The 15,397-nt window shown below is 42.4% G+C and overlaps 1 protein-coding gene and 1 pseudogene across 2 annotated transcripts; one reads left to right on the top strand and one right to left on the bottom strand.

The window, feature by feature from the left end:
• Nucleotides 1-2,627: 2,627 nt before the first annotated feature.
• LOC127294095 (transcription factor IIIB 60 kDa subunit) lies at nucleotides 2,628-15,059 on the bottom strand. 2 transcript variants are annotated; one of them, XM_051323844.2, is made up of 20 exons: nucleotides 14,659-15,059; nucleotides 14,365-14,505; nucleotides 14,114-14,195; nucleotides 13,952-14,027; nucleotides 13,785-13,870; nucleotides 13,611-13,687; nucleotides 12,724-12,780; nucleotides 12,540-12,652; nucleotides 10,265-10,344; nucleotides 10,105-10,191; nucleotides 9,778-9,858; nucleotides 5,294-5,434; nucleotides 5,039-5,215; nucleotides 4,062-4,146; nucleotides 3,895-3,953; nucleotides 3,694-3,774; nucleotides 3,539-3,613; nucleotides 3,367-3,444; nucleotides 3,196-3,243; nucleotides 2,628-3,053 (listed from the first exon to the last, which is right to left on the bottom strand). In XM_051323844.2, the coding sequence occupies exons 2-20, from the start codon at nucleotides 14,427-14,429 to the stop codon at nucleotides 2,859-2,861; spliced, it is 1,743 nt and encodes a 580-aa protein (XP_051179804.1). In that variant the 5' UTR covers nucleotides 14,430-14,505; nucleotides 14,659-15,059; the 3' UTR covers nucleotides 2,628-2,858. The 2 variants fall into 2 exon arrangements, with proteins under 2 accessions (XP_051179804.1, XP_051179813.1); XM_051323853.2 differs by having other exon boundaries at nucleotides 14,682-15,059.
• LOC139834984 (uncharacterized) lies at nucleotides 6,768-9,050 on the top strand (annotated as a pseudogene).
• Nucleotides 15,060-15,397: the final 338 nt, after the last annotated feature.

Below are 15,397 nucleotides of genomic sequence, written 5' to 3'. Positions count from 1 at the left end.
TTAGTGGGAGTAACCTATATAGTAACATCACACAATTTAAACCATTTTGGTGACATAGCATGACAATAAATAAATAAAAAGGATGAGGTGGTAACTACTTCACACACCCCAAAACAAAATAAATCTACAACATAATAAATGATAGAATGCATACAACCACATATAAGTTGCTACCCACTATGGAGATAGTGACATACTACTAGTTCAAGTTATTCCTCGCTATGACCAGCCTTAGAGACTTCCGAAAAATATGCATGGAGACGCTCTCGGAAAAACTGCCTCCCGGGTCGCCTCGCTCGGGCGACTCCGGGGGCCTCCCAAACCCATAGACGAACCACCTCCCCCACCAGCGCTCCCACCGGCCGACGCCGACGGTGGTGGCGGCGCCCGACTGTCAAAGGCGGAGGGCGTTGGGGCACACTCCGGCGGCGCGTCTGCGAGCGGAGAGGCGTCATTTGGCGGTTGTGCGCAAAAGCGGAGGCCGCGGAGCAGGCGCGGCGGCGGTGCTGTGAGGGCTGGTAGCTGCGGGGCCGAAGCACGGGTGCCACGCGGTGCAGTACGGCGGCGGCCGGCCCGCACGGGCCAGATCTGGGCTGAGGCACGCTCGGTCTGGGTTGTGGCTGCGCCGCCTCCATGGATGCGTGCGGTCGCGCCCTGGGCGCTGCTCTGTGTCCGATGTGTGGGTCGTCATGGTGGCCGTCCTCAAGTGCCGGTGGTGGACGGAGTTGTTGCTCCGGTAGCGGCGGTGTGCCTCTTGTCCTGATCTGACCATCTCGGTCTCGGTTCGGCGAGCGGTGGCCGCTGCGGTGGTGGTCAACAATCTTCTTCACCGGCGCTTCTCATCCTACCGCGGTGGTGGTCCAAGTTTGCAACATGTAACTTTCTCTTCTCTGTCTTGCCGGGGAAACAATCTTTGGCCAGGGTGAAAATCCCTGCTCGGAGTCCTCCGGTGCTAACTGCGGTGACGCCTACGGGTGCCACTCCCTCCTTGGAGGCGTGGTCAATGGCCCGATTGTTTCTTCCCCTATGCTAGGGGAAACCCTAAGTCTGGTTTACCGGACTAGACAGCGGTGGCGCGATACGTCGTCCCCTTCTTGGAGGCGCTGCCTAGGCTATGAAGGGTGTCCCATTGTGGCTTGCGGAGATGGTGGTCTCGTCGGACTGGGTAGTGGTGCTTTGCTTGTGTTGGCCTCTACTCTACGTGTAGGGCTCCGGAGCGCTTGTACGCCGTCACCAACACCCTCTAGCTGACTTTTAACCAGGGTGGTCGGACCCTGCCATCCACTCGCCGTCACCGACTCCCTCTAGGCGCTTGAGTTATGGTACGTTGGTCCAGGCAACCTCGGTGTTTTGGTCATGCTTGTGTGGTGTTTTGCTTTGGTCGTGACGCGGTCTTGAGACTATAGTCGTGTTGGAGGAGTGCGTTCTAAGCCGTAAGGCATGTGTGGTGTGTTGTAGCTATTCCTTGGCTTTCTCCCTTAAGGTGCGGGTTCTCAAAAAAAAATGACCAGACTTAGTAGTTGTTCTCCCATGAAACCAAACCGGCCAATCAATTACCCACGCTTCCCCCAACACCTCTCTATCGGAAAGGGGCGAGGCTTCTGATTTCTTCGGCTGCACTCAAGATCGAACTATAAGTAGTAAGATTTCAGGATTTCTTTCATCAATACTTATCTATTCAACAAAATTACTGATTTTAGGATTTTTGTTTTTTCTTCAAACAGAGGTACCCCGTACATAAAAATCTTACAGGCTTACGCTAGATGAAATTTCACGAAATATCGGAAATCCGCATTTACTAAAATAATTGCCTTTTGGGTCAAATTATTTCAGATAACAATAGTACACAGGTTCAAATAATTTTCACTTAATTAAGATATATTTGGTTAGATCTCAACATAATTCAAATAAAAATTATGAAAGTATACCCGTGAAAACCAAAATCACCAAAATTCAGTGATGTAGGCTAGGATTACTGGAATATTTCTACTCCGTGGAGCCAAATATTAGATTTTGCACAGGCCCTCCAAATTCCTAGGTAGGGCCCTGGCATTGACCATGGCCGCATGGTCTCGGTCGATTAGAAGGTGATGGGTCACATTCTTCTTCTGCTTGCGATAGGAAGCATGGTGATGCCATGGTGCGCCAAGCAAGACTAAGTTAGGTATGCTTGCGGCATCTCCGTTCTGCTTGCAATAGGAAGCATTGTGATCTTGGCCCGATGGCATGTCATGGTACGCTTCACCAAAGCAAGGCTAAGGTAGGCATACTTGCAGCATCTCTAGTCACGTCTCCAGATAACATCCAGCAAAAGCGCCGGATTAAACGTTTAGGCGCCGCGGCGTGGTTTCGCATTTTGGGAATGTCCGTTCCTAGCCTCTTTCCTAGCCTCTTCTTCCAAATGTGATCCTAAAAAATTCAAGTGTAAAAACCGTGTCCGGCATCCCTAATAGAGCCCTTGTGCACATGGAACTGATTGGGCACGCCGGACAAGATTTAGGCCACACCCAAACCGAAGTGGCTATTGGGGCACGCGACTGAGAAAGGTTAAGTGTCCGACGAGTCCCAAATACAAATACCTTTAGAGGTCTCGACTGGAGATGCTCTTAGAATAGGAGAATACAAGATTCCAATGGTCCAAATGTTGCACCGATAGACCTGTGTATGCATTGCATCGGTAAATCACTAATCAGACCTTGCGTGTGTTCTACAAAATTAATACTAAACGGCATCTTACAAACGAAGAATGTCACAATGTTTCTTTCAGCTTGGATATTCAGCTTGGATAGAACCGAAATTTCAGGTTGACCAGAACTCCAAGTGCATTTTGTTGAGCTGCTTTCTCAGAATTTTTCCTATTAGAAATCAAACTCCTCGAAATCAAGCTCCTCAAAATCGTTGTCAGGTCCAGCATCACCACCATCAGCGTAGCCATCCTTGTTGTAATCAGCATAGTCACCTTCAAAGGTTTCACCGTCACCAGTGTCATGTGCGTATTCCCCATCAAAGCCCATGTCTCCTTTCTCATTTGCCTCGCTATCTTCATCTTTAGTCTGCTCGCAGCAAGCATTTGGGCAGCAGGAACACAACAAAGTTAGACAAGAAAAAAGGTCAGTTAATTTCAGAGGCAAAGGATTTACAAATTCTGTGAACACAACAAAAAAAAATTGGTGAACACAAACTAGGAAGACATACATTGTACAATCCACCAACTGCATCAACGTTGATTTTTGAGCCAAGCCCCTGCAAGAAACAACATTATATATTTAAATGTCAGTTTGTTTACATGGTTGGTTTAGCATGTAGTTACAAGGTTCACAGGACAAATAATTTTTGGGGGTCTATGGTTGAACCAAATGTTAGTACCTTTCGTTTTAACATATTGTATGTCGCTTCTGCTGGTGTTTCAGCAGGTGTCTTTGTGTCTTCATTGCGTCTCCGTTTCTACATTAAAAAACGAATGGCTTTTAATCATGAACTCAATATAAAATAGTAAGTATACGCAGCAGGTTTGTGTCACACTAGTAAGATTTCATACCTTCTGCTGTCCCTCTCCGACGCCCACACCTCTAGCTGCTAATTCAGCTGCTAAAGCTTCCTTTGCAGCTTGTTCCTGTAAAAGAAAGCAGCAGAAAGTTACACCCTATGGTGAGAATAAGAACTGCCTCATGTTGCTAGAGATACAATAACTACCTCTAGGTATTCTTTGTTCATTTCCTCCCAAATTATCTTTTTGTACTGTGTCTCCTCTTCATTATGAAGATACCCATCAACCTACAAAATTAATAGAGCAATTAGAAATCCTAAATAACCTATCTGGACATCTTTCAGGCTTAAAGACTGCGAAGAATTAGTGTGAAAAGTGTGTTTAAGAGATTTATAAATAAAAGGTACCTCCACATCATCAATATCAGAAAAATTTTCTGGATCAGCATCAGCTTTGCCGTTTTCACCTAAGAATGCCAAATAACATTCAAAAGTTAATCAGCAACAACGAACCAAAAGGGGCCAGGTAAACCAAACTGAAATTACTATTTGCATGTTACAGGTAAGTAACAAACCTCCGACTTCAGCATCTTCTGAAGCTACATGATTCTTTGCAATGTCCTCAGAACTAACTGTGGAAGATTTATCTTCAACTGAATTCTGCTTTGAAAAAGGCAAACTGAATTTCAAAAAAATATATACATATAGAGCACACGCAATGGATAATAACAAAAAGAGCTAATGCAGATGTAGTGAGCAGGTAAACATATGTGGGATACATCATGATGCAATAAATCAATAGTTCGGAAATATAAATAACAGGTTCAAATATTTCATCAGAAGATACTGCAGCAGGAGGTAGTCTGGTACAGCACCAACCAGAATTAGTTAATGGGTATATTTTTGTCTTTCATGTCCTTCGAGGACATGGCATGTGACTGTTCAGGTAAGTGGACTATTTGCTCCTATATTGTGAGCTTTGTGTGACAACCTGGCCCCATTGGAATTAGACCCCAAGTGCAGCCCAATAGTGGGAACATGCATGCATACGCACATTTGGAACCTGGGCTCCCAATTACTAATGCATGGCCAACCCAAACGGGGTTATGTCCAACCCAGATTGGAACATGGGCTGTTTGGCAAGCAGAAAGAGCTGGAGAAGAAGCAAGGGAGCTAGGAGAGGTCAACGCCGCCTGAGATCTTCCCCATCTTGCGAGAATTCAGTATCAGTGAAGTTTTCTTCCACCCCACCAAGAAATAGAACACTGGTGAGGTTTTCTTCTTCTCACCTAAATGACGTCTCAGATGAGTGAAGGCAGAGGCAGGTGCACTGTAGCCTCTTGATTTGTTGAGTAGATAAAGTTGTGAGGAAACATATGGAACTTGTATTTCCACGAGGCCCAGGGCCAGTATATATGCATGTACATGTGTGGTAAATATGCAGAAAACACCTATAGAAAAGGAAAAATACACCGCAATACACAGAAAGTATAAATTACTCTAACAAAGGTAAGAAGCGTGAATTTGACTATATTTGGGTCATGATTATTACCTTCATAGGGCTCATGATGTTATGTTCAGCATCAGAAATTTCTATCTCACAAACTGTCTCTGCGTTCATCGCAGCAGCTTCCTCAGCCTTTTTAGCAGCTTCCAGTCTTAGTTTCTCAGCTCGTTGGAAAGCTGGAGGGTCAGCACCACCTTCCAGTCCACCCGATAGTTTAGTAAACTGAACAATCAGGTCATGTGTCAATGGTGAATGAAGTATCAAAACCAATGCATCGCAAACATAGTAAATGGGTATTACTTTGTTGTAGCATTTCTCACAAAGTCCATGAGCAAAATTCTCGACACCTTTATCCTTATGCTTGCAGAGGACTTCTCCAGATTTGGGTGAAAATTCTAAAACAGGTTCTTCTTCATCAGCCTTTGCCAAAAAATCTTCAATCTAGCATAGAGGCATGAAGTGTTTATAGATATGTTGAATGTAAAAGATAAAAATAGGAGCCGTAAAATACAATTGGTCATTAATAAATAAATAAACTCCTGGTCATGAGTCATGACGGATAATGATACATTTGTAGTAGATGGCAAGAAGAGACTGTACTACCGTAGCGGCATGAAATGGCATGCCAAATGATCTAGTTGATAAAAAAAAATACTATCACCTACAATTAGTTGTCTGAATGGCTAAAAAGAAACAACGATTATTTGCTGTAGAATCAAATAAAGTCTAATTCTTGTCACATAAGATCAAGGTTTTAAATAGCGCGCAATTTCACCGGTTTTACCGCGCAATAGTGGATTTGGACCCTCCACGCTACATTTCACAGAAAATGGTCGCTACAGTGCTAAACACGAAATAACACGCTAAATCGTGCTAAATTGCGCTAAAACGCATAACACGTAGCGGCGCTAAAACGTTTGGCTGCAAAAAAACAAAGGTCCAAAACTGCAGGCCAACCCATCGGCCCAAAAGTCCAATTTCCCCACCGAAGCTAAATACCTAAAGCACATATACGTACGACAAAACCTAGCCTAAATCCCAGTTCAGCAGTTCCCCACGGAAGCGACGGCGGCGGCTGCCTCTTCCATTGTGACATCGGCGTCCGCTGCTTCCTCCCACAGGGTGCCGTCGGCTACTTCCTCCGGCTCGGATGTCGGAGACGCCGCAGGCAAATCACCCACCAGGTTAGAGCTGACTAGAACCTCCTCCTCATCCTGATTTGTAGATGCGTAGATGTATTGAACTATTGATCTGTAGATGACTAGATTGGTACTGTACAAGCTATCCTCCGATTTGTAGATGAATCGATTCAGACTTTGAGAGATGACTAGTGAGCATGATTTGTAATGAACTACTATACTTTTTTTTTAAAACCGTAATGAACTACTATACTGCACTACTGCTGCTGCTGTAGTGATGTTCTTCTTGTAAAGTGCTTTTGTTTTCTGGTTGTGAACTACTAACCTCCGATTTCTTGTGAACTACTATACTGCACTACTGCTGCACGATTTGTACAAACCATTTAACAACCATTTAACAGTAGTTGTGCTGCTTTTGTTTTCTGGTTGTAGGTGTGTCAAGCACAGCATCAACAATACAGGGAGAACGTCTTGTTGTGACATCAAAAGACCCAGCATGGAAATATTGCATTTGTCCGGACATCAACAAGAAGAATTCTCTAAGATGCATCTACTGTCATAACATGTACACAAATGGCACTACTCGAATCAAGCTGCACCTTGCATGTGTTCCAAATTCCGGTGTGAATCCTTGCTTAAAAGTGCCAGCTGATGTAAAACAAGAAATGCTTGATTATTTGACAGTGAAGGGTGATAAAAAGGCAAGCACACTCCAGGAGCAGAAGAGAGTTAGATGTCAGGTGGACTTGAACCACTCAGAGGGGGAACTTGGTTCAAGTTCAAGTGATGAAGATCACAGAAGCAGATCTCTTGTTGTGCTTAAGTCATCGAGAGGCGCAAGATCTAAATCCTCAAGTGGTCCTATGGACAAATTCTGCAAATTAACACCTGAAGAGGCTATAGCTGCAAGGAAGGAAAAACGTGTTGAGAAGATACAAACAAAGCTGACAACTGAGGAGAGAGAACAAAAAAGGAATCGTGCTTGTGAGTACATCTGCCAGATCTTTTATGAAGCGGGCATTGCACACAATGCAGTCACACTTCCTAGCTTTGATCTTATGCTTCAGTCAGTTGGACAGTTTGGTGAAGACCTGCAAGGTCCTACTACTTATGAAATGGGTGGACCATTCTTGAAGAAGAGGAAGAAGAGAGTGGAGGAATCCTTCAAGGCACACAGGGACACTTGGGAGCTCAGTGGATGTACAATCATGACTGATGCATGGACAGATTTAAGAGGAAGGGGGTAATGAATCTTGTAGTTCATAGTGATTATGGTGTGGTGTTTCTTAAATCTGTGGATGTTCAGCCGTGAAGAAAGATGGAAAGTACATCTTTGAGCTTGTTGATAGTTGCATAGATGAGGTTGGGGAGAAACACGTAGTTCAAGTGGTGACTGATAATGCAAGTGTGAATGTAGCAGCATCTGCTATGTTGAAAGCAAAGCGACCCAACATATTCTGGAATGGTTGTGCTGCCCACAGTACTGATCTGATGCTAGAGGAGATTGGAAAGCTGCCATCAGTTGACTTAACTATTGCAAAAGCAAGAGGTGTGATAGTTTTTCTTTATGCACACACGAGTTTTGTCCCTAATGAGGGACTTCCTTGGGAAAGATCTGGTTAGGTCTGGTATTACTAGGTTTGCTACAGCATACTTGAACTTGAAGAGTATGTTGGACATTAAGAAAGAACTCCAGAAGCTATTTAGATCAGATCAGATGGATGAAATGGGCTATTTAAAAAAGGTGAAAGGAACTGAAGCCAACAGAACTGTGCGCTCTGAATTTTTTTGGAGAGGAGTAGATAGTGTTGTCAACTTCTTTGAGCCGTTGGCTAATTTGCTCCGGAGAATGGACAGCGATGTACCAGCTATGGGACTTATATACGGCGCTTTTGTGGACGCAAAGAAAGAGATTTCAACCAACTGTGAAAATGAGGAAACTTGCTTGCAGGAAGTGTTGGATATTGTGGATAAAAGGTAGGATAAGAAATTGAAGGGGCCACTACATAGGGCTGGATATTTCTTGAATCCATACTACTATTATGAAAACAAGCTGAACATTGAGTTAGATGGATCATTTAAAGATGGGCTTATTGCTTGCATGGAGAAAATGGTTAGAGACGGCAGCAAGGAGGACATAATCATGGATAAGATTCAGGTATATCAAGATGAAGACGGCTCATTTGGAAGAGCGAGTGCTAAAAGGCAGCGGAGAAACAAAAGCTTTGATCCAGGTGAATATATGCCTTGTTCTCATTTTTTAAATCAGATTTTGCAATGCTTTCCTAACTTCTCTTTTATTTTTTTTAATGAAGCTAAATGGTGGTCCAATCATGGGTCAAGTGCACCAAATCTCAGGGTATTGGCGATGCAAATCTCGAGTTTGACATGCAGCTCCTCCGCTTGTGAGAGGAATTTCAGTATTTTTCAGCAGGTAAGAAAGAAGTACAGTTATATTGTTCTAGTGCAACTCCTTTCAGTGGTTGGTTGTTCTCTTAAGAAAATGGCACAAGAGCTATATAGATTTTATTTCACTTACAGTACCATTTTTGTTTACTTGCAATCAGGTTCACACAAAGAGTCGCAACAGACTACTTCATGACAAAATGAGAGACCTTGTCTTTATCAAGGCCAACTCCAAACTCGAACAAAATAGAGGGATGAAAACCAGGGATCCAATTGAGCTTAAAATATTTGCAGATCTTGTAGAAGATGAAGATAATGAGTGGATCACAGGAATTGTGCCGGTTGTTGTAGTAGCTGAACCTGAAGTTGAAACAACAAGTGTTGCATCAAGAAAGAAAGTTTCTCGCCCAAAGAAGAAGTTGCTTCCAGTTTATCGCGGCGACGAGCTGCAGTCTGCGGGTTCTTCTGGATCGGAAGATGAAGCCATGCATTCTTCTTCCGGTTCTGAATGAGTGCTTTCACCTCTGTTGTTGCCTCCTTGGCTCTTAAATCATAATGTTAGTATGTCTTAAAAATTGTTGATAATTTGGTCCTGGGAATCTACTTTGAACGATCTGGTTATGCAATTAGTCTGCTGGACAAGATTTTAGTTGCCGAAGTCCTTCCTGTCTTTTTGCAAAACGCTCTTTTATATATAGCGCGCTATAACGTGCATAGCGTTTGGAGAAGCTCCTCACTAAATGAAATAGCGCGCTATTTAAAACCTTGGTTGAAAGATAAGATGCAACTCCCACACAGCTGAATGATAGTCACTTCGGTATGCTTCAGAATGGACGGCTTAAGAATTACTTCCACGACATGAAGGTCAAACAATTTGCACCAACTGATCGCTGACCATTATAGTATAGCAAATAACCATTTTACTAAAGTTCACTTCTCAGTCACCTGATTTTTGTTAACTTCACAGTACTAAGCCCCAAAAACGCAGGCTAACAAATATATGCAGTTCTAGTAAATGTTTACTGCAACTTTTAGTTCTATTTGTTTCAGTAATTTTAGGGGTAGCCTAGGCTTACTTTTTTTTCAGTAGAAGTAACACTTTCTGTCCAGCTAAGATAAGTTTTTGTGTTTGTATTGTGTGCGACATGGATTCGGAAAGGTGACTAAAATCTAGTAAAGGTGACTTCATTTGATGAACAACGGCCCCATTTGACTATTTCAAGTAAAGCAGATACATACCGTCAAGCTACCAGATTCTGTATTTTCGAACTCGATCAAGCGCTTAGTTAGCGTTGCCTCACATACATGCACGACAGCAACCTGACAAACATAACACAGTTTATGTCAATCATATCCAAGCCTACATTACACATCGAATGTGCTGATTTATACTCCCTCCGGTGCTTTTTAATTGACTCGAATTTAGTTTAAAGTTGTACTAAATCCGAGTCAATTAAAAGAGACCAGAGGGAGTAGAAGAAATGCAGATTAACACAATAGAAAGTCATTTAGAAATTAGAATACAACTCTCAAATAAGTAGATCTGTTGTGGGCATCTGAGCTTACAATATTTGACTTGGTATAGTTATACCCATGCGAAAGTGCAGCGATATATAATGCTGCACCACATAATCCACTTGGCTTCCTCCCAGTCTGCAACAGGGCAAACTATTACAACCTTCCAAAGGGACTTTAAATAAAAGCTTTGAACAAAGAAGATGCTAGCCTGCATCCAGTCTCGTTTCATGCTAGCTACAATGCGTAAAGCTGTGTCTGAGACAGCATTATCCCTTTTCCCAAGTAAACCTGCAGATAAAAACAATAAATTAAAACAAAAACATACAAAAATAAAAGCATGGTTCACTTTCTTGCTAACAGGTGCGATTGTGCGCCTAACTTCTGTAGTGTGGCTATGTGTTAGGTACACCATAAAAACTGTGCCTTACTTTATAGCCTCTGTAGCCTATTAACAATATACAGCCGAGGACGGATATTCTGTCATTAGGGTGTCACTAGCTCTTTCTTTACATAGCATTTTTCTATTTGTACCTTAAAGATGTCATGTGATCAGTCTCTTCTTTTCATGCAATACACGCTAATTGCTACACCTGAACAAATAAATGAAACAGACCAATAAACCATGCAATATTAGTAGGAAAATTCAATTTTATCCCTCAACTATTCTTGAAATCTCCTTGGCTCCTTCTGAACTCTTGCCCTAAACCACCCTAGTTGTGGTCTAACATGGCGCTCACTAGGATTCTCATCAGCATAACCCTATTTACTGAACAATGGGCCCCACATTTCAGTGAAAAAAAATCCTCTTAACGCAACTCATCCTCCTCCTGCACATCTCTTGCTGCCACCATCTAAACCGAGTCACTGCCCCGCCATCCCTCCATTAGACCCCTATCATGGGATTGTCTCAGCATCATGGTTGGTAACCGTCCTAGGGCCAAGGTTCGTCTGAACACGGTGGTCCAAGGAGCAAGGATTGTGCACCCATGACGCCGGAGATGAGAGAGAGAGAAAGGCTGGCTGGGGATTAGAACACTACTAGCTTATTCACATTCATTGCATAGTCAATATGGGGTATATGGTGAGTCTCTTTTACATAGAAGACTCAACTTCACGCCTAAGAATAGAATAAACGGAATCCCAAGTTCCCTAACAAACCAAATAGTTATCTTCCTAACTAATCGAGTCTCTTTCCACACTAAATTTATATCCTTACTAACTAAATAGCATACTATTCTTACTCCTTTTTTCAATCTTCCTTCATCTGCCTAATGCATTGTGAATGACCAGCCAACATCTAAATGTTGGCTCCTCCTTGGATAACAATACAATGGATGCCATGCTCCTACAGCCACCTAGAAACAGGATGACAGGTTGTACTGCTCGGAGCTTACATGGCCCATAGAATGAGAGGTAGAAAATCCAGGTAAGAAACTCCTAAGGTCCAAGATAATCAACTGAGGCATTTCCCAACACACCAATGCAATGGAATCAAGAAACAGGATGATGCCTCATTCATCACAAACATGAAGTGATCTTGCAACCAAAAGAACATAACTTTTCTCCATCAATTAGGGTCACATGCAAATCCAACACCCCAAAACACGGCCCATAGAATGACAGGTAGAAAATCCAGGTAAGAAATATAATCAACTGAGGAATTTCCCAACACACCAATGCAATGGAATCAAGAAACAGGATGATGCCTCATTCATCACGTACATGGAGTGATATTGCAATAAAAAGAACATAACTTTTCTCCATCAATTAGGGTCACCTGCAAATCCAACACCCCAAAACACGGGTAGATCTCGACAGCAAGAGTTATTGCAGCCCTTCAATATAAAGCCAGCCAAATCAAGAGGGTGCAAGGAACGCACCAATAATCAAGTGAGGAGATTGAACCGTTAGTGAAAGGAAGAAAAAGGCAAGGCTAAATGGTTCGCACAGTTGAAGGGTTGGGAGATGAATACGAGATTCCGAAGGAAGGCTCAAAGAAAGACAAATAGAATAGCATGGAGGAAGATTCCATCTTTTAAAACAAGAGTTGAAGTTTAATTCAGTATCGATGAACACGATAATTTATTCTAAAATGCTTAAAAAAAATAGGACCATTAAAATAAAAGGGGACTTCATTTTTAGCTGTTTTGATACGATTTGTCAAGTACTCGACAAGATTATGTTTTTTTGGAATTGGACTTCATAGGAAAACCGGAACCAGACAAAACCAGACTGACCAGTATTGGGGCGGTCAACGGAAATCCATGGGGGCTGGCAGGCTTGCTAAAGACACAAAATTGGATCTATTGTTTAGAACAGGAGTGCTAACAACTGAACAAAAGAATCTCAACTAAATAAATAAAAAATACTCCCTCCATTTTTCTATAAGCTTAGTCAAACTTACAACCTCTTGACTTAAGAAAAGATGAAATGGACTTGTATAAAAAAATGGAGGGATACGATAGAATATATGATTAACTTACGTTCTGTAAAACGATGGATGAAAAGGCTGGGATCTATGAGCTTCTGAACAATTGGATGTTCTGCGAGTAGCAAAACTTGGCAAAGCTGCAGAAAAACAGCGCCTAGGACATAACTGAAACAAAAATCTAGATGAGCCCTTCTACAAGGACAACAATATAAAGGGCAAGAAAATGGTTCACTTACACACTTATCTTCAAATAGTCAGAGAAATCAATAAGAAGATAAGCTTTTTTACTTTGCCTGACAAGAAAAATAATTAAATATGGATGTAAGTACCAAACTATTGAGTTAAAGGGGGCAGATTTCAATGAACCATGAAGAATATAAAAAGGAAACAGGGAAAATTCTTGCAATTTTAAGAAAAGCAATAAAATGATGAAATGTAAAAGCGTGTAGTGGTAGTGCTTCGACTGCAAATATAATAAGTCAATTGCACACTGACAAAGTCTCATGTGGACGATGTATATACCCCTTTTTTATATATTAATAACTAAAGTTGATTCTTTTATTACTAGCATGACTTGAGTATAACATATTCCCCAATTGCGGGAACTATTAAGAATAACAAACAAACAAAAATTAATCACTGGGCTACTCAATAGTAGACCATTCCATACAATATAAAATATATATATATATTATATATATATCTAAGGAGTGTGGGTTCTATGTGCATGTCTATGCTCTGAAGAAGCTTGGTTGCATCATTCATAGGTTCGCACTTATCTCTTGGTCGTACTGCATGTGTTTTACGAACCAACCAGGACAGAACTTTCTCAAGATCAGCATTTAATATTCTAGTTAGAAACCAGAGGATTTGGAAACAAAGTAAAAATAATAATGTGGCAACCCAGTATTGTGATTTCTAATACTCCACAATAAAATAAACTTTTGCCTCTTTTCAGCAGGAAATTAAATAAGGAGTTGCCACATTGAAGCAATTGATAAAATACACTAAAGAATACTCCTAACCCCACCCAAGATGGCGGTGAACAAGGTCACATGTGAATAAGGAATAGGAAAGCTCACAGTAAAGGAAGAGACAAATTATTAATTAGATGATAGCATACCGGCAGGCAATGTAAAGACAAGCAGCTGCAACATGAGTTGTTCGACGGCCCCTTGTAAAATTATTGTCAACGGCTAGCTACACTTGAACAAGATGAAATATCATTATCACAAATTACCATAACTACTTTAGAGAAGATAGTTACTGAATAGTGAGTGATAAGAAAAATGCATACCGTATAAAATTTATGAGCCATATCGATGATAGTTTCTCCACCACCAACATGTAAGCTAGTGACAATCTGCCAAATCTCGTCTCTCCCTAGAGAAATAGATCAGAAATTTACTTGACAAAGTTGGGCACACGGTCAGTGAAATAAATGAGAATGCTTAAAATCCATACCTTTCATTAAAGTTCTTTCGTGGGATAGGGAACTTCCACTCTCGATGCTGTTGAGAATGTTTCCAGACATCCGGCTCTGTACACATTCAAGAAAATCAACGATACAAACTACAGAGCTAGATTAAGAAAATGAGTAATAAGAAGCACAGGGAAAAGATCAACCGTCCCTGAAGCATCCTTGATAAATTCAGGCTGATCAGTGTAAATATCCTGATCAAGAACCTTCCCGCACGTCCCACAACATCTGACCATCAAACAATGACAAGACACATGAAGAGCTGTTGAAGCTGCTTAATAGAAATCTACTGAGCAAGAAGTAGCAAAGTGATCAACAAAAACCATGTTGATAAGCAAGTATACGGCCTGACTTACATGCAATGAGAAGAAGAAAGAAAGAGGAAAGGGGGTCTCACATATATCCTTTGTCAGGATCCTTTATGAATGGGCAATCATCAGCACAATGAGTACAGTAGACCATTGCTGAACAGAAGAAGTAGGATGATCCAACTACGATCAGCCTTCAAGCAAGAGGAATACAAGAAATGGCCTTCAACCTTGCAAACAGTAAACGAATACTATTCAGATTGGGAAGTAAATACAAATATGGGAATAGCACACCTGAATTCGATTTTTTTTTCCTGCCCAGTTCCAATCTAAGAATGCACTAAAAGTTAAAGCTTCACAGCTAGCATGTGAGGGCGACTTACTGCTTCCCTGTTTGTGCACCTACTCTGGAGGTCGAACAGGGGAGCGCTCTGCCGTCGCGAGGCTTCAGGAGGACTGCGGGGGTCGAACGAGTCGGCAGTGGAGAGGCTGGGCGGCGGCGCAGTAGGTGGAGGGTGGCGTCAGGGAAGGGCTGGGCGGCGGCGCTGCATCGGTGGAACGGCGCGTCCGGGGCAGGGATCGGCGGCGGCGCTGCTCCAAGGGACGGGAGGGGAGGGGCGCGGCCGGAGGAGGGTTTGGGCGGCGAGGAGGAGGGCTGCGCGGCAGCACGGGAATGTGCAGAAAGGAAGAAGCTGTGCCGCCTGGCCGGGGAGGGGTGGGCGGCGCAGAAAGGCGAGGGTTCTTCCAGGTTTCGACCAGAGCGGAGCTTTTCTTTACTCTCTACATTTTCTTCCAACAGAATTATTTGATAATTTTGTTGGACCCTACGTAGACGATCGCATATATACATATGAATGCACGCACGTACACTTTATCCCTACGAGCACATTCGAGACACTGTGTCCAAGAAACTTATCCAACGAATCTTAAGATTGATGAAGTCAACACAGGCGCCTCGTTATCGATGGAAACGTCACCTCCCGCTGAACAATATTCCATCTTTAATGAGACACCAAGATGTCAAACCTGGGGTTTAATAGGTTGGTTCTCAGGTCGCATTTAATTTGGCCGTATGTGGAGAGATAAAAAATGTATGTTTGGATGTTGGGTTCTCTTCGTGCT

The sequence above is a fragment of the Lolium perenne genome, chromosome 1 (assembly GCF_019359855.2).
Source record: "Lolium perenne isolate Kyuss_39 chromosome 1, Kyuss_2.0, whole genome shotgun sequence".
NCBI lineage: Eukaryota > Viridiplantae > Streptophyta > Magnoliopsida > Poales > Poaceae > Lolium > Lolium perenne.
This window is presented reverse-complemented; position numbering and strand designations above follow the sequence as displayed.